The 17,941-nt window shown below is 41.4% G+C and overlaps 1 protein-coding gene across 5 annotated transcripts in view; it reads left to right on the forward strand.

The window, feature by feature from the left end:
* The window catches only part of lipeb (lipase, hormone-sensitive b), a 50,287-nt gene extending 32,377 nt beyond the window's left edge, over positions 1-17,910 (forward strand). For 4 of the 5 annotated variants that reach the window (XM_032518631.1, XM_032518634.1, XM_032518635.1 and 1 more), the window contains 13 exons: positions 2,041-2,282; positions 3,094-3,378; positions 4,472-4,562; positions 4,932-4,958; positions 5,595-5,740; positions 6,120-6,305; positions 7,138-7,290; positions 11,149-11,293; positions 12,003-12,230; positions 13,711-13,896; positions 15,482-15,663; positions 16,456-16,722; positions 17,395-17,910. In XM_032518631.1, the coding sequence (XP_032374522.1) occupies positions 2,041-2,282; positions 3,094-3,378; positions 4,472-4,562; positions 4,932-4,958; positions 5,595-5,740; positions 6,120-6,305; positions 7,138-7,290; positions 11,149-11,293; positions 12,003-12,230; positions 13,711-13,896; positions 15,482-15,663; positions 16,456-16,722; positions 17,395-17,799 (2,543 nt within the window). In that variant the 3' untranslated portion in view covers positions 17,800-17,910. The remainder of the gene's footprint in view (positions 1-2,040; positions 2,283-3,093; positions 3,379-4,471; positions 4,563-4,931; positions 4,959-5,594; positions 5,741-6,119; positions 6,306-7,137; positions 7,291-11,148; positions 11,294-12,002; positions 12,231-13,710; positions 13,897-15,481; positions 15,664-16,455; positions 16,723-17,394) is intronic. The other variant, XM_032518632.1, reaches the window with a different exon arrangement.
* The last annotated feature ends 31 nt before the right edge of the window (positions 17,911-17,941 follow it).

The following is a 17,941-nucleotide window of genomic DNA, read 5'->3' on the forward strand; positions in this document are numbered from 1 at the left end:
GGCTCTGGGCAGATCCAATAGTTTTAAGCTTCAACACAGTACCCGCCTTCAAGGAAGTTAACACTTGTCAATGGAGAGTGGCCAGACTACCAGAGTTTGGTAGGACTAGGCTACAGCAGTGCTGCTCTGTGTAGTCCACTCATTTGGCTCTGTAGATTTCTTTGTCAGTTTCCATACCCTAGGGCCAAGGAATGCCTCTTAAATTCAAAGGGACATTGTCATTTGCAGATGATTTCAACAATTTGGCTGGTGAAATAGAAACGGGGAACATAAATAAGTGGATATGGCACATTACCACATATTTCTGCATTTTCATTGGTTTCTGTTAATGTTAAAAGGCCCAACTCTATAACATGGGGTTAAAGGTGGGTGTATGCTTTCCAGTTTTAGCATGATCTAAGCCAGTAGCAGAGTGCTAAATGCGGAAGTGGACGTTTTTTCAGTTTTGCCAACTATAAAACATTTTGAAAGAAATCTTTGATATGATTTAACTGATTTCTCCATGGCTAAACCTTTAACTGTGAAAAATTTACATCCAATATGGATTAATGTCCATATAGAAGGGCATCTTACCTTGTGGTTACACCTGAGGAGACAGAAAAATGAGAAGACAGGACGCTGCTGAAGACATTTTTCATTCAATGTGTCCTAGAAGCCATATGGCTGATAAATGGGGGGGGTGTTGTATGTAATTCCTCTTAGGAAACTGAATTTGCCTCCCCTATTACTCTTCTATATAATAAATCTGTAGATTAATTGTGCAATAAGGGGTCCATTATTTCTGTGACCCTCAAAACAATATTTCACTTTTGTAGAATATGGTCACTTTTTAGCATGCATAGGCAATCACTGTTCCACATACCAAGATGTTGCTTTGGGGATCTATGCAGAAACCACTGTGCTGTTTTAACTTTATTTATTTATTTTGCTGTATTGCTTTATTGTACTGGCCTCAGTTGAAGATATAAAAGCAACAGTTTTTGCGTGTGCATTTGCGTTAATTACAAGGGCAGCTCTCAGTATTTCTTCAAGAGTAGTTTTGAACCAATCATTAACTATTATCTCTCTCTCATTCTTCAGTCCTGCAAGGTAATTGGTTAAAACCCATCCACATCAAAGAAATTATTTTCTGCTTCTCCCTTTAAGTTCTCACTTTCACATCAATTCGAGAAGCCCTGCTATCTCTGATCCTTTTTGTTTTATTCTGTGTCCACCAGTCCTCCTCTTTCCTCCATCTCTCAGCATACCAGTCACCCTATACAGTAAATACCAGCTAGTTCCCAGGCTTAGGTGTTGTGGAAACGGATGTCTCAGGTGACTTGTCAGAAGAGCTCAAACAGTAGGAATCCAACTGGGACAAAGCACTAGATCTTTGTTATGCTGCTTTAGGGCAAGGGTATGGGCACACTTGATAAACAGACTCAGCTGTGTGTTGTCAGCTGTATACCTCCCTTTGGGACTCTTATGTGAGTGTGTTTATGTGTTTTTGTCAGTGTATGACTAATCTTTTTTTTTTCTTTTTCCCAGCAGCATGATGTTAGCAAAGGGCCTCTGCTTTCTCCTCCTTTTCCATGCGTGCCTAGATCTCTGTGGATTTTGGCTGCTTAGCCTGGCTTTACATCATTTAATTTCAAGGCTTGCTTAACCCGTTTCAATCAATGAGCATCTATACGCCAGACTATGCAAGATTAGTTAATAGGAGTAAGAGAACATTATGTAGGATATATCCAATGATATCCCACCTTGCACAGTGTCTACATGCTAATATCAAATGTGGGTATGGCGCAGAATAGGGATCAGGCTGCTGTTTTTTCATGCTTGCAGGACCAGATACCAGCTGACAGTCAAGTGTAATAACTGCAGAAAAAAAGATCTTTAATTTTACAAATTAAGTTTGCATGGGAGTAAGCAAGTGGCATAATTAATAGCGAGATAAGTGGGTGTTATTTATTCATTATGCACATGCAACCTTCCCTACATACAACAGATTTCTGTTTTGGTTTCAACCTTTGTCTTGCTTCTCTATCTCACTGCTCTTAGTGATGGACACCAAGGCAGTGTTTGCGGCCCTGTACAGCGTGTGCGAAGAGAATGCCACCTTCTTCTCGGGAGGAGCCAAGGGGGGCCAGAGTGATGCGGCACGCCGGCTGGTGGATACCATGAAGCTGATCAAGGAGCATGCTCGCAGCCTGGAGCCTGTTATCTCCGGGTTCGCTGCAGTTTACCATCATTATGACTTTGACCCACACATACCTGCCAATGGCTATCGCTCACTGGTCAAGGTAAGCTCTGGGATGTTTTGTGTGCACAAGTCAGGTATTGGATTGCATTGAAAATAATAACCTCATACATTCTTATCAATATTCGCTCCACATTGGGAGAAAGTGCTCAGCAGCCCCTCTTTACCTTGATATCACTTTGTTTCAAGGTCAGTCCATTTGTTTTACAGATTGATTTTATGTTGCAAATCAGGTTAGATAAATTCCTCCAACTGCAGAATATCTTCCCTTACTGTACCCACTGTACTCTTCTACAGTTATTAATAAAACAGCATTACCTTCAGTGGCTGCCACCACAACTGAATGAGTCTGGCATAGCAGCAAATGAATGCTGCTTTGTTTTTGTGCCTTTCCATTTCCACATTTATAATCCTTCTCATTCCCACAGTGCTACTCAGACTAATCCGTAAGACCCTTGTGAAGCAGCAAGCTTTTCACATGCTTGCATTCACTCATGCTATCGTATATTTTTTTGTTTTATTCCTTCCTTGAAACTCAACAAAATAATCTTAATTACAGTTTAAGCAGACCCAGAAGACATGGGTCTTTAATGATTGCACAATTTAAAAACAATGATTTGCTTTGTTATAAGTCAAAATGCTATGGATCCATTTTTAAGAAAAGAAATGACAACCTAAAGTCCATTCATTTATTATCTCAAGAATACATATCATTATATATAATTTTGTAACAATGATGTCCTTTTTATTAACCAATAAAGAATTAACATAATATGCTTTTAATTCAACTTAAATTAACTTGCTATGCTGATTTCCCCCCAAATTTTATTCACACATTCTTCATCATTTTCTAGGTAGTGCGCTGCTGCCTCCTCCACATCATCCAAAAGGGGCACTACATCACTGCCAACCGCCGCAGCATCTTTTTTCGAGTAGCACACAATGCAGGGGAGATGGAGGCCTACTGCAACGCTCTGTGCCAGCTACGCGCCCTGCTCTACCTGGCTCAACGCATGCTACATGACAACAGCCATGGCAACCTTTTTTTCCAGGATGAAAGTGGCCTCAGTGAGAGCTTTGTCCGTGAATACTCATCCATGCACAAGGGGTGCTTCTATGGCCGTTGCCTTGGTTTTCAGGTGAGATGAGCTGTATGGCACGGGGATAGGTAGTGAAGAATGGGGAAGCTTAGAAGTAGCAGTGCCTCATGCTTGATGGTCCAGAACTGGGTTTTTAGGTGAAGCAAAAGTAGGACACGAAAAAAAAAGGCAGGTAATTTAAAAACCTAAATGTGCATAAAGAACAATAATAAATCTCTCAACAATACAGAGAATGCAATGGAAAGCAACCTCAAACTCACCTTTTCTCACTTGACACATACTGTACACACAAGCAACTGGATGTACTTACATCTACAGTTCTGGCAAAGTTACTTTTACTCTTATGTTACTGTCTATCCAAAGCGACCTTTTGCTATATATGTCAGAGGTTGCATAAGTGTCTTGCTCAGGGACGCATTGGTTGATGTATAGCAGTGAGAATTGAACCCAGATCTCCCACACCAAAGGCATGTGTCTGATCCACTGCGCCATCACCACCCACATTAGGTTCTGTAGTTTTTTTTAATTTGTTATAATATTATGCCGTTTCCTGTCCAGAATAAAGCTCCCTACACAAATCTCCCATAGCCTGTCAATCAAAATGATATTCTGTTTTAACAAAGAAGTGACCTGTTGATGTTATAGAACACAAACTGTGCTAGGGGCTAGTTTGTCACCAGACTAAAGGAACTGACCCTGAAAATAGTGCAAGAGCTGTCAGAAGTGTGATATGTAAAAGCCAGGAAACGGATACAGAGATCCAAATGACTCCTGCTGCCCAAACCTGCAGGTAAAATGTGGTGAGTAATAGATTGGGAGGAACGGAGGGAAGGCTTATCTTTACAGACATTATCTCTGTTCTTATTTGAGTTTAACGAGAGAGGCTGAACCCTCAGCGGACAGAGGTCAGAATTTTACCTAAAGGGGGGGAAAAAATGATGAAACCTCAGTAGTACTGTCTGCAATAATTTGAAATGTTCAGACTCTACTGATATTCTGATATCTCATCATTTATGTTTCACTTTCTCTTGTCGAATGACAGCAGTTTTTTTAATTGTAGTCCATTTCTTGTTTTTAAATCCACCATGGATAATAATTTAAAGCCTGTCTCTGTTTTTCTCCATCCCTCCAGTTCAGTCCAGGCATTCGGCCCTGTCTCCAGACCATTGCTATTGGCCTTGTGGCCTTTGGAGAAAACTACAAGCGCCATCAGTCAGGAATAGGTCAGCATCATCTCGTCTACAGCTGTACCCTCTCATCATCCAGTCGCTTAATTCTCATTCATAGATCGTACTCATCCACACGCCGCCTCTTCTACATTGCTCCTTGGCCCCTGACAGTGTACCTTTTGATGTTGTGTGCTTGGATTGTAGATGCTCTTTCATCCTTTGGAATCTCAAGGGCTAGCTGGTGTGCTTCTTCTATATTTCAAAATGTTTTGAAGATGCATCCAGTTATGTACAGAGGCAGGAATATAAGAACATGCACCATCATATACACATTTATCAGCATGCCCACAAGTTAATATTTAACATTCAAAAAAAGAATATTTTTGATTCTTGTGGTTTCTTCTGCTCTGTGCTGCACCATAGTGGAGGCAGGAGGTGTGGCACAATATGGTGAGTGTACTGAAGCCTCACCCCTTTGTCAAAGTCCTCTATAGTGACCACATGCTATAGGCATAGATGAAGAAATTGCTGCTGTCTAAGAGTGGAATTCCCTCCCTTTCTTTACTGCCCATCCTTGATTTCTTGTAGAGCATTAATGGCAGGGTAGAATTTGATCACAATACCATGAATTGATTCTGTTTCAACATTAGCACTAGCACAGTGGACCTGAAACATCCCTGTTGGAGTAAGATTAAAGTGCTGTGAGTATGTCAAAGCCAATTCACTCAGAGTTTGACGACCGTTCTCCATTAGGGCCTTATCTCGGAAGTTTGCCGTGTTTTAGCACTCTATTTCCTTCTTGGCCTTTCCTTCCATCCTTTCACCTTCCTTTTTTTGCATTACAAGCAAGTTTTTTTTGTAAATGTTATTGTTTCATGCCCTCCTTTCTACTGTTTGTCTTTCGCGGTTTTCATCCCCATTATTCTGAGCTTTTCGTTTACATTGTTTGTTTACATTCACACTCCTTCTTCAACCAAACACTTTCCTCTGTTCAATCCAATTTCCTTTCTTGCATTACTCTCTCTTTAGTGTCTTCCACCCAATAATATACCCTCCTCATTATGTCATTCTTACTCCTCTCCCCAGGTGTAGCAGCCAGCTCTTTCTTTACCTCAGGGAAGTATGCCATTGACCCAGAGTTGAGAGGGGCAGAATTTGAACGTATTACCCAGAACCTAGACGTCCATTTCTGGAAGTCTTTCTGGAACATCACTGAGACTGAAGTCCTGTCGGTGAGTAGACTGGTAATGCTTCTTCTCACACACAAACACCTTCCTAAGATATTTGTAATCTACTCATGTTATCACCACTAACCCATGCACACAGACAAGTGTGCTTCCCTGTTTTCAATTTTAAAACTGAAACAGGAATATTTTACTTTTCTCTGGTAAAAGTACCTTTTTATGATTTATGCCTATAAGCCAAAAGTAGTAATAGAGTGGGATTCAATTTATTCAATGGGGTTCATGATTTATTCATCCTGTTTTTCTTTCTCTCCAGTGATCTGACTCGCTCTGTAACTTGCACTCTTCTCTTTCTCTCTGTATTTCTGTCTCAATTCTTTCCTTCCACCTATTTTTATTTTTTTCTCCATCATCTCTCTTCCTCAAGAGTCTTGCCAGTATGACATCCACTCAAGTTAAGGTGAACCGGACTCTCTCTGTGCCTGCCGTGCCCTTTGACCTTCCTCTGGCGGCCAACCACAGAGCATCTGTAACTATAGCTCCACCATCAGCTCACATTGGCACTGCTCCGGTTCAGATGAGGCTCATTTCCTATGACTTACGTGAAGGACAGGTATTTAAATCATTATGTTAACACTGTAGTGGTGCATTGAGAATTGCAATAAAAACGGCTTCATAATGTCAAATTTTATGCAAAACCAGACAAGAAAAGTATTAAGTGTTAGTTGTGTGACTTAGTTTATGACACTTTTCCTTCACTTGCACTTTTTAAACCAAATTGCATATACCAGTCATACAAATTCTTAAAATATTCTAACAGTATGTAATAACTGGTATTCCTCTTAGCTGGAGTAAATGGCAGCTCCGCCTCATCCTCATGGACTTAATCCCCTGCATTATGTCTCTCTCTATTATTCTATATTATTATTCTCATCAAGTCATAGGTATCACTTTGATTTTTTCTACTCTGCTTTCCTACCTAATTCTCTTGGGAGACTCCTTTTTTTGTAGCCTAGCACTTAACCATACATGCTATCAACAAACACTTTTAGTCATTGATAATGCTCCAACAGAACAACAATGTCTTTTTTAATGTCACAAAATACAAGCCTGCATCTGTGGAAACCCTCCATCTCAGCCAAAGCTACCCTTCCTTCTTGTTTTGTTAATGAACAGGAATCACTGTGCGTTGATGCAGGCCCAAAGAGCCTGGCAGCAAGCTGCTGCAGAACAGCAAGTAATAGGTTCTCTCACAGGAGCACTGTTGCTAACCAATAAAATATATTACCAACGAAAACAAGGCTTTGTTTGCAGTATACAGTCTGTGGACAGTTGTGAGAGTGATGCAAACCGCAAACATCAGCAGCTGTTACCATGTGATTGATTTTATTTTTTTTTCCTCTTCTTTCATTAATTCGTTACTTTTACTCCACCTGTCTCTCCAGGACAGCGAAGCTCTGCTGTCTCTTTCCCGCGCTGAGGGGGGCGCCATCTCTTTGTCGCTGGGGCTGAAGACCAAGCGCCTCCCCTCATCTCCCTGTCTCCTAATCCACTTCCATGGGGGAGGATTTGTGGCCCAGACCTCCAAGTCCCATGAGGTGAGATGGTACTCTTCAAATAGTTTTTACTCCTGACTAGAAAAGCGATGTGATTAGTTTTATTTTGCATGTAAAACTGAATCCAAAAGACTTTTCACATGCTATATTTAGTATATTGTGTATTTGACCTGATTATGATATTTATAATGGAACAGTTCAAGGTCAAGGTCCCAGTTTATTTATATAGCACATTTACAAACGGTCACTACTGGCCCCAAGTGCTGTACAAACATAGATAACAACATAAGATAAAAGCATAATAAATAACCGAAAAAAACCCTTTTTAAAACAGAATTTGCCAAAAACCGAACACAGATAAAAACTTTACTCAGAACAACAGCAACAATAACATGTCACAGCTCAGCTTATGTTAAATGCCAGTGCAAAAAGATGAGGTTTTTAAAAGTGATTTAAAGCTCTGAATAGAGGAAGAGAGTTCCAGAGCTTAGGACCTGCCATTGAAAAAGCACTGTCCCCTCTGGTTTTCAGTCTGGATCTGGAACAATCTAAAAGCAACTGGTCAGTGGACCTAAGGGCTTTGAATGGAGTGTGCAACATCAGCATATTAGATAAATATGATGGTACCAGCCCATTAACAGATTTAAAAACAAACAATAAGATCTTAAAATGGATTCTAAAAACAAGCCAATGGAGAGACGACAGTACAGACAACAGTACAGGGGTGATGTAATGTTTGTTAAAAATGCAGGAAACAGTATATTATATGATGTGGCATCTACATATCCAAATGCTGACAACACTGCACCTCCACCTTTAGAAACCTGGCTTAGATGTTGTCTTTCCAGGATTCAAGCCAGTTGCCACAGCAGTCATCCAGTTCAGCTTCTCATCTGTTCTATGGTAATTGAACCTTGGCTAATTTAAGTGTAGAGGAGACAGGCACTAGTTGACAGCAGAGGAGCAGAGGACTTAGCAGTTCAAATCTGATCTGCTCTGTTAGAGCCACAAAGTATTAAAACTCGGTACCTAGCGAGATCAGAGAATGTAATAGCTTTGCTGGTGTTAAATTAAAGATGAAATCATGGCTGAAATCAACCTAATTATGTTCCCATCAAGCATAAACCCAAAAAGCTAACCTTAATGTTGTGAAGTCTTGTTGTAGGGGTGTCTTAATGTTGTGATTTTATTGTTGGTACTATTGTTGTGGTGTCTTCATGTTGTGGTTCTTGTTGTCAAAGTGATGTTTTTGTGTTCTGGTTTTTTGTTGTTGTAGCGGGTGAGTTTTTACACTGTGAAATTTGATTGTTGTCCTTTACTGTTGTGTTAGCATTTTTATACTCCAGTGTTAAGTTTCCCTTCTGACAGAGATGTTATCCTCTGTTTCCTGCCCAGGGATTACAGATGAAAATTAGCTTAAAGCTAACTCTGGTGCCAAGGTGCTGTGCATTCTCCCTGTCAAAAAATCAAATACATATCTTCCTTGGTCAATAATGTGACATGTAATGAGCCCTTTAGATAATTATTTTGTAATTAATCACTGAAAACGTTGTGTAATATAAATATTGACACTATGCCCTCCCTTCATGCCTTCTTTACTGGTAAAGAGCACACAAGGCTTGCTTGTCTCTTTCATGTAATCATTGCTTCCTGTCATCCACTTCGTCCTCATTCCTCTTTTTTTCCTCATTGAGGAGGGGCTCAAGTCCTAGAATTAATTTGTAGATCACTGGGATAGAAAAGGGGACACTAAAACACTCATAAGCTTTGTCCTCATGTATTAAACATTGAGTTGGATCTTTCTTGTCATTGGTCCATAAAAATCTTAAAGAAAGTCTTGTTTTTGTCAACCAGTTGTTATGTAAGTTTACATAAGAGACAATATATGAAATAGTAGCAGGAAGAACCATTGAACCTACTTACTTCAGCTTGATGAGAAATTGTATTTTAACAGTTTGTGCACCTACCTCTCCTTGTCTGCCTACGCTGATCTGGTCATCTGTGACTGTGTGCAGTCTCCAAGTGTGCATCAGGCTGCTTATAGCAGAAAAGGGCTCTGAAATCGCCAAGGACATGGGCATGCTTGATCTGCAGCTGCGTAGCAACAAGAGGATGAGAGGGAGCAATCAAAGACATGAGTGAACAGGGCTGTCATGTTGAATTAACCGGTAACTGTACAACCCTTCAGAGAAAGATTACGCCGGGCACTAATGGAAGACTTGTCAGATTATCCTTCTCTCTTCTTCTTCAGGGCTTGCCTGTTTTATCACATCCTCCCTCTCAATTTTTGTAACATCTCACACAATCCTTTTTGTTCACTCTTTTAACATCTCCTTCCTGTCTGATATTGTACTCACCTTCTTCCTGATGTCATTAGGTGCCTTTTGCTCTCCTAAAAAGTTTCTCTCAGGGCAGAGGCCAGGGTTGTCCCTTATACTTCTCATATGTCTGTCCTCTACTCCTGTATCCTTCCCTCAATCCTGTCTCATGTGTTGTCGGGGCAAGATGGAGAGTTGGACTTCAGTGGCAGGAGTCTTTGGTCCTCTCAGTGCCCAATTATACTGAGACCAAAGGAATGGCTGTGTTGGCATCTGTGCATTTAGCAACTTGGGCAGGGAACACAGACACATACAAATAATCCCAGTAGAGGTATAAGCTTGCAGATGGACTGCTCTCTCTCTCTCTCTCTCTCTCTCTCTCTGTCTCTCTCTCTCTCTCTCTCTTTTTCCTCCCTCTTCCTTGTCCTCTCTTTCTCTCTCTCTCGGTCCCCAAGGTCTCGTACTTTTTCCCTCCTGTCCCCCCTCTCTCTCTCTCTCTCTTTTTCTCTGTCTCTGTGTGTGTTTACTCACTCATCCCTCGGGCCATTAGTTTTGAGCCCTTAGCTTCTTTTATGCAGGCAGATCATGAGCTGTCTTGACAGACACCTGTCCATGAACTCTGGCATATATTGACACTCACTGGCAACAATGGCTGTTCACACGCAGTTGCACACACATACACACGCAGTTACTAATTTGTACAAACCCACACTGACCTAAACAGTGCTTGAACTCACACACTCACTTGTCAGTGGTCTCATTCTTAAGATTTATTGTGACAAGTAGGGCTTCAAGACAGCACTGCTGGAGCTACTACCTTTTCATACTGAATCACTGGTTGGTGAGGCAACATAAAACATACAGACACTGTGCTTTTTCTGGCATTGTGAATGGAGAGCTGTCACTTTCACTGCCAGCCCTGTTATAGCTTGTCAAAAAGGTGTTGGGAGAAGATAAAGACAGAGGAGGAAAGGACAAATGCGAGGTGGAAGGAATATTTTGTTATGACAAGTTTTGCCTTTCACGCATTTTAAGGTCACTGCTTTGCAGCTGTGAAAGTAAAGCACTTGCCTTAGGTTGGCATAAAAATAGTAAACACTTTACTTGACTGTAGCAACAAGAAAAAGAGAAGTATTCTGAAAGTAAGTTTGCTTTGGTAGAAAATCACTGTAAATCCACATCGTCCCCTTGCCTTTTTCTTTTTCCTTCATACACCGCAAACTAGGACATGTGGGCACCTTTTGTTATTACCATATATGAAGAAAGGAAATGAAGGTTACTGTAAGGGCAGTTCCTTCTGCCTTTGTCTAGACAGTAAGCCAGAAAGTAGACAGATGACATCAGAGGGACACATCATTTTCATAACTTGTCATCCTTGCTGCTTAATGTCCACCCCCACGCATCTCTCTCCCACTACATTTCTTTCTCTCTCTGTCAGTCAACCGCTTTGTTTTATTGTGGTTGCCGCCGTTGTTTCTCATAAATTTAACAACATGTAATATATTCACTGTGACAGTACCGGTAATTGTTTTTTATATTCATAAATTCCCCCCTCCATTCCCATGTCTTCTGTCTCGCACAGCCCTATCTGAAAAGCTGGTCCCAGGACCTTGGTGTCCCCATCTTGTCAGTGGACTATTCTCTGGCCCCTGAGGCCCCATTCCCAAGGGCCCTGGAGGAGTGTTTCTATGCCTACTGCTGGGCTCTGAGAAACCACCACCTACTAGGTACACATAAAACACACAGCATTGTTTTTTTGGAAGGCTGGCGTTTTTAGCTCCCCTATACATTTTCTGTTTTAATTTATTAAAGTAGTTGGAAAAATATAGGGAGTTGAAATGCTAAATACATTAAGCAGGTAAAAGATTGTTGGTTTATCAGACTTAATAAGCAGGCATAACAAAGGGGTCAAACACACTCATTTCAGGGTGAAGGTGTCCTCTGTAAATCCTTGCATACGTTTACCAGTTCCATGTACACCTCGTGAGATTCATTCATCACTTTGAAAGTAATCTTGCTGAAGCACAATGTCTTGCACTGTGTTCTGCAATATCGCACAAATTGTGATGCTCGATCTTTAGGCAGACAACAAAAGACATCTGGTCGATTGGGGTACATCCGCCCGCTGAAGCACGCTGTGTCAAATTAACCGTGATCGCAGTGCAATATGTTTGTGCTATATTGTACTTATCACGGTGGCCATGAGGCAGACAGTGAGACAACACCCCTTAAAGCAACCATATATTCAGCAGTGTTATCGTGGAGAAGAGTGATCCAGTTACTTGATTTGTGTCACACTGCTTTTTCTTGCATCACAGTGAATTTCTCTTAGATGTCTCATTTCGTTTTGTGTTCCACCTTTCTATGTTTCCCCATTGTTTTCTTTCCCTCTTTTTCATTACCGCTATCATCACTGTCCTATTTTTATCTCTCCAGGCTGGACTGGAGAGAAAGTGTGTCTGGCTGGTGACAGTGCGGGAGGCAACTTGTCTGTGACGACATCAATGCGCGCTGCTGCCTTTGGTGTGCGAATGCCAGATGGCATCGTGGCAGTCTACCCGGCTACCCTGCTGACCGCCTACGCATCTCCCTCCCGTCTGCTAACACTTATGGATCCCCTGCTGCCGCTCAGTGTGCTCACCAGGTGTCTCGGCGCCTACGCTGGTGTGTTTGTGTTTGTGTGTGTGCGTGTGTGTATATATATTTAAAAAAAGATCTGGTCTGGATTTTAAATTTTTTTAATTTTTAAAGGGTTTTTTTGGAGGCCTTTCCCTTTTTTATTATAGTGGATAGACATGAAAGGGGGAGAGAGATGGGGGATAACACGCAGCAAAGGGCCGCAGGCCAGACTCAAACCCGGGCCGCTAAAAGACCCAGCCAACATGGGGCGAACGCTCCCACCGGGCGAGCTAGAAGCTTCCCCCATTATACATATAATCTTAGCATAATGGTCTTCACTGTAGGTTTGTTAACAATTATGATGCCAGACTCGTTTGACAAAAACAGTACTTGACCCTCGCAGAACACTGGAGTTTCTGGTCCATCAATGCCTCGATTGGTTTGTTTGTGTTATTGTGTGACTTAGTTTGAATTCACCAAAGTATAGATAAGTACCTCATTCAACCCCACTTTTTTTTTACTTTTTACTTTTGCAGTGCTGGAACAGTTATCAATTATGATGAGATTCTATTCCATTTGATTAACTACATTAATTTAAAAAAAAATTAAATAAATTAAAGCCCAAAGTGAAGTCTTCAAATTACTGAGTCCGACAACCAGCTAAAATACTAAAAAGCTAAATTTAACCCTTGTTGTCTTCCCGTCGACCATTAAAAAAAAAAAAAACCTTTTTCAACTATATCGCTTTTTTTTTTTTTACTTTTCCAATGTTGTGGGTGAGTTTTTGGATATTTTTAATGTTGACATTTTCAGCGCTTATTTCAACGGCCCTTTTTTTATGACTAAAAAAATTAACTGAAAATGGGTCAGTTTGACCCAAGAAAAACATGACGGTTAAATAGATTTTGTGTCAGTGTAACTGTCTGTTTTAGGACAGTAATAACCATCTTATTAATCATGAAAATATGTTGCTCATGTTGGATTTGACTGTCTGAATTCCTTATGTAGAACACAACGTGTCTAAAGAAATTATAATCATAAATCTTTATGGATTATATTCTAGCCGTATTGTGTCTTAAATAACTCAATTTATTATGATATAGATTGTTTGTCATGTGTTGTCAATAATACATGTAAAAAGCAGGAGAACTCTAACAATTCTTTTGATAAATTGTTGTCTAACAAGAAAAGCAATATATGCCAAATTCAGACACCAAGATATTGTTTATCCTGAGCCGCCTTTTAATTAACTGAACAAAAACACTAATCATTTTCTACTTGGGCCTACACTCATCATGTGCATTGCTATCTGTAATACAAATTGCTATGTTGCAGTATTGAACCAACAACTGTCAATTTTTTCCTGCTTAACTCTACTATTATGTCTTTCCTATCATTTCTTTCCCATTCTCATCCTTTCTGTTGTTACTCATTCATGCTTATTCAAGAATAACAATACCACTTTTTATCTCTCTTGTGCATCTAACTTTCCCTACTAAGCCTTCCTCCATGTCTCCTTCTCCAGGTGCTGACCCGCAAACAGAGACACAGATAGAGAAGGCAAGCACGATGAGCTTGGTGAGGAGAGACACAGCTCTGCTGCTCAGAGATTTCCGACAGGGAGCCTCCAACTGGATCCACGCTCTGCTGGATTCCAACAGAGCCCCAGCCTCCCCCAGTACAGCTGCAGAGGTGCCACCAGGAGCCACTGGTATACCACTGACTGTGACTGTGTGTATGGGTGTGTTTGTGCATGCATGTGCATTCAGGTGTGAACATTAGATGAGATGTGGGTGGCTCACATGTGTTTTAGCATGGCAGCTTCTGCGTTTTAAAGTTTTCTTGTATCTTTGATATCTACTGAAAGTAAGGTGTGTGTGTGTGTGTGTGTGTGTGTGTGTGTGTGTGTGTGTGTGTGTGTGGTGGTTGGTGTTTGTTGTGGTGTGTGTGTGTGTGTGTGTGTGTGTGTGACACACATTTTCAGCATTTTCAGCATCTTCATTAGGCCAATTTTGAATGCAACAACATCAACTGCCCCAAAGTTCATTTACACCCCATATGGAGGAGGTTATTGGCATGATAGACCTTGTTTATTTAGCATTCAACTAACCAATTACTGCTTTATCCCACCTTGTTAGGTAACACTCCTGTAGCCCATTCATATCAATTCACCTCTTTGGAGCAGCAGGGCTTTGACAGTAATTGTTAATTGTAGCCACAGTAAATCTGGTGGAGAATCGTAATTTCCCTGGTGTCCCCTTAGTTAGGTGACACCCCCAGAGCTGCAAACCCAAACTAATGAGAAAGTCATTTGTGGGTGTACATTATTAAAAGGCCATCATGGTGCTAAGATGGTTCATTATTAAAGAGATGGGAGTCGGTGGCGCTTTGTGACGAGACCAGCCATGACTATTCTTACAACTGTGTTTTGATGGCTCTTGGCAGGCGGATGATATCCCAGTGACAGCACTATTTGAATTCCCTCCACCCACTTCTCCTCTATTTTTCCTGATACATCCCAATTAGCATTTTATGCTTTTAGCTGTTGGCTGTCAACCAGAGGACGTATGAAAAGTGGAAACGGTAGAATAAATAAAAGTGATGTAGTGGTGAAAAATACACACGTGTGTATTTTTCCCTGACCTCCAGCTGCCATTGACCCCAAGTCTGTACACTTAACACATCATAAAATTAAGCTTTGCGTCAGTTAATGCAGGACATGGAAGTCATGCGGCTGCTGATTGAATTGTCATTCCTATCAGACACACACCATTCACAGCCATTCTCACATCAATACGGCCCTTTTAAATGTGACTTCCTCCTCATTGGTCCCTGCTACACTGACGCTTCTTCATTTGCTGCTGCTAGCAACGTCTACCACCCCAACCTCCAGCTTCTTAGGTCAGAGTCCTAATATGACTCAAAGTTTAAAAATGGTCTCAGTGTCTTTCATTTGGCTCACTCTTTTTTTTTTTTTTAACCAGGGTGGTTTCTGCATGGTGCTCTTTGTTTCAGCTTAGCATGCTGCTTGGCTGGTCCAGGGAGCATTATCAAGAGTGGAGTCACAAAGTCACCAAGCATAACTGTATTTCCATTTGTTACAATAAATGATGAAATCTATGATGAGTGTGTTCCTGACTGAACTGCACTTTGTGTGGTTAATCTTTTTTTTTTTTATTGACTTCTTTTTTGTATTGTTTGTTTCTCTTTTGTTGTTTGTCTCAAACATTTAGTTTTGTTTTGCCAAATGTCTCAATTATCACTCTGTTTCCACTTCTCTTCATCCTGTTTCTTAGACACAGTGAGGGCGAGTATTTCAGAGGCGTCCATCTCTTCTCGTCACGCAGATCCCCCGGTCGCCTCCGGGAACTCAGAGTTCCCCTCCAGGAAACTATCTGTTAAGAGCCAGACTTACCAGGACTTGGGATCCCACAACAATTCCACTTCTTGCAGTGCACCATTGCTCAATGAGCACACTGTACGTACTTCACATGTTTGAGTACTGTACTTGAACATGTTTACAGTGAGATTGGCATGCTACATTAACAGCATTAAATTGCTTACCTAAAAGAACACTCAGCTGTTAGTAAGGATTATTGTGGGAATTTAATCTGTGATAATGGGAAGGTCTGTATTTTGATCATTATTGCACTATTGCAGTGAAGAGAAATCACACCAGCCTCCAATCTATGATCAGGTTATCTTTGCTTTCAAACATCTTGCAGTAAAACGATTTAGCCAGTTTCTCAACAGTTCATCAACATTGAGATATTTTGGCCCTCTATTGTACAGTGTTGTATACCCTGCAGTGATGTGCATGTTTCATCTCAAGGAACTTGCTGAGATTATGTCAACCATGCCTAATCAACAGATTTGGCTTTAAAATGCTGACTGAATATCAAAACTTTTTGGTTGTACGGGTACCAGTTAGGTATAGCAGATTATCCTCTCGTGTATTTTCACACACGCAGAATGGATTAGTGGCTGGCTTGGGAAAAATAGCGAGCAGTGTTGACGCAAGATTTTAAATATGCTTTTCCTCCTTGATATGGGGATTGTTCAGCCAAGACTCTCAGGCATCGAGCCAAGGTTTAGAAGATCTTCACAAGGACAAAGTGCTGTCTGTCAGCCTGTCTGCGTGCGTGCGCGTTTGCATATTTATAATCAAGTTTGCCTTGCTAATATTGTATGCCTTCTTATTTCCTCGACATTACCTTCTCCGTCAACTCAGTGCTCCCCTGAATTATTTCTTATCTCTTTTTTTATGTAGCCAGAAGATGTGAATTTCTTCCTCTCCAAGGATGCAGATTCCGCCGTGTCCAGCGACCTCTTTTCAGTGGCCTTACCACCCCCTGTTGTAGAGGAGGGATTAGAGCTGGAGCACCCTGTGGAGTTCCCCAGAGGATTTGAGCCACTGCGCTCAGAGAAGCCATCTAAGATGAGTTTGCACAGCTCTCCAGTGTTCAAGGATCCGTACTGCTCTCCTCTGCTGGCTCCTGATAGCATGCTGAAAGGGCTGCCACCTGTACACATAGTGGTAAGAAGAAGAAATGGTGTGAATGATTGACATGATAATGGTAGGTAAATGGGAAAGGAGGGCAATTATACAGTTAAATAGACATAGGCCAAATGTTGCTCACTTATTAAATCAAGTGTCAAGCCGTCAATTAGTACATTAAAGGGCTTTTGAGTCCCTTGCAACTGTCTACATCTGTTTTGCATTTATGATCCTCTATGAGAAAGCTGATCATTCATACTGTATGTTTCTTCAAGTTTTTATCTTAGCAGATATGATGTTAAAGGCTGCAGGAGAAGACCAGGATAAGGGTTGTTTTGTTTATGATGGTGAAGAAGAGAAGGGAGGAGCAGAGAGAAGGTTGAGGAGGTTAAACCATGCAAAAATGTTAAGAGCTAATTTACCAAGGACTGTATAATGCAAAGTGAGACTGCGTGTGATGGGAGAGTCGGGGAGGATGGAGCCAGTACTCTCATGTGAGAAGGGTGTTAAAATGAAGAAATTGCTGCTGATTTTTAAGTGGCTAGAGTGAGTCAGCAAGAATGTAAAGAAAGCGTGGACAAAAGAGACTGGGATGCTTGGCTTCCTTTTCTTCATCCCTTAATTAAGATTCTTGACATGTCTGAAGGGAATACTAATTTGCTTTTCACCACCCCTTTCCCTCCCTCTCGCTTCTTCTCTCTCCCCTCCCAGGCGTGTGCATTAGACCCCATGCTGGATGACTCTGTGATGTTTGCCAAGCGTTTGAGGAACATAAACCAGCCTGTCACTCTATGCGTGGTGGACGACCTCCCCCATGGCTTCCTCAGCCTATCGCAGCTCTGCAGTGACACAAAAGAGGCAGCCAACGTCTGCGTGGAGAGAATTCGCGCCGTCTTCACCCAGAAGGACACACCACCAGAGCCACGCAAGCACCGCAAGCTGGAAAGGACCGATAGGGGTGTATCGGCCTCTCCTGGGGAAGAAGGTTCTCTCTTCGTAGGCCCCATTGAGAGAGAGGAGCTAGCTGTCAAAAGAGGGACTAAAGTTGCTGATGGGGAGGGCTTAGTTGCTGTGGCAGCCCAGAACAACACTGACACTGTTGGTCTTGGGCCTTAAATAAGGTTAGATAAAAAAGCAGTTTACCCGAGGAGTGAAAGGACAAATAGTAAATGAAAGTCAGACAAATGTAGGCAGTGCAATGCCTAAAAGGGAGAGAGAAAGCATCCTTAAAAAACAAAAAGAGGCAATAGGTGTGTGG

Source organism: Etheostoma spectabile, chromosome 6, assembly GCF_008692095.1.
Source record: "Etheostoma spectabile isolate EspeVRDwgs_2016 chromosome 6, UIUC_Espe_1.0, whole genome shotgun sequence".
NCBI lineage: Eukaryota > Metazoa > Chordata > Actinopteri > Perciformes > Percidae > Etheostoma > Etheostoma spectabile.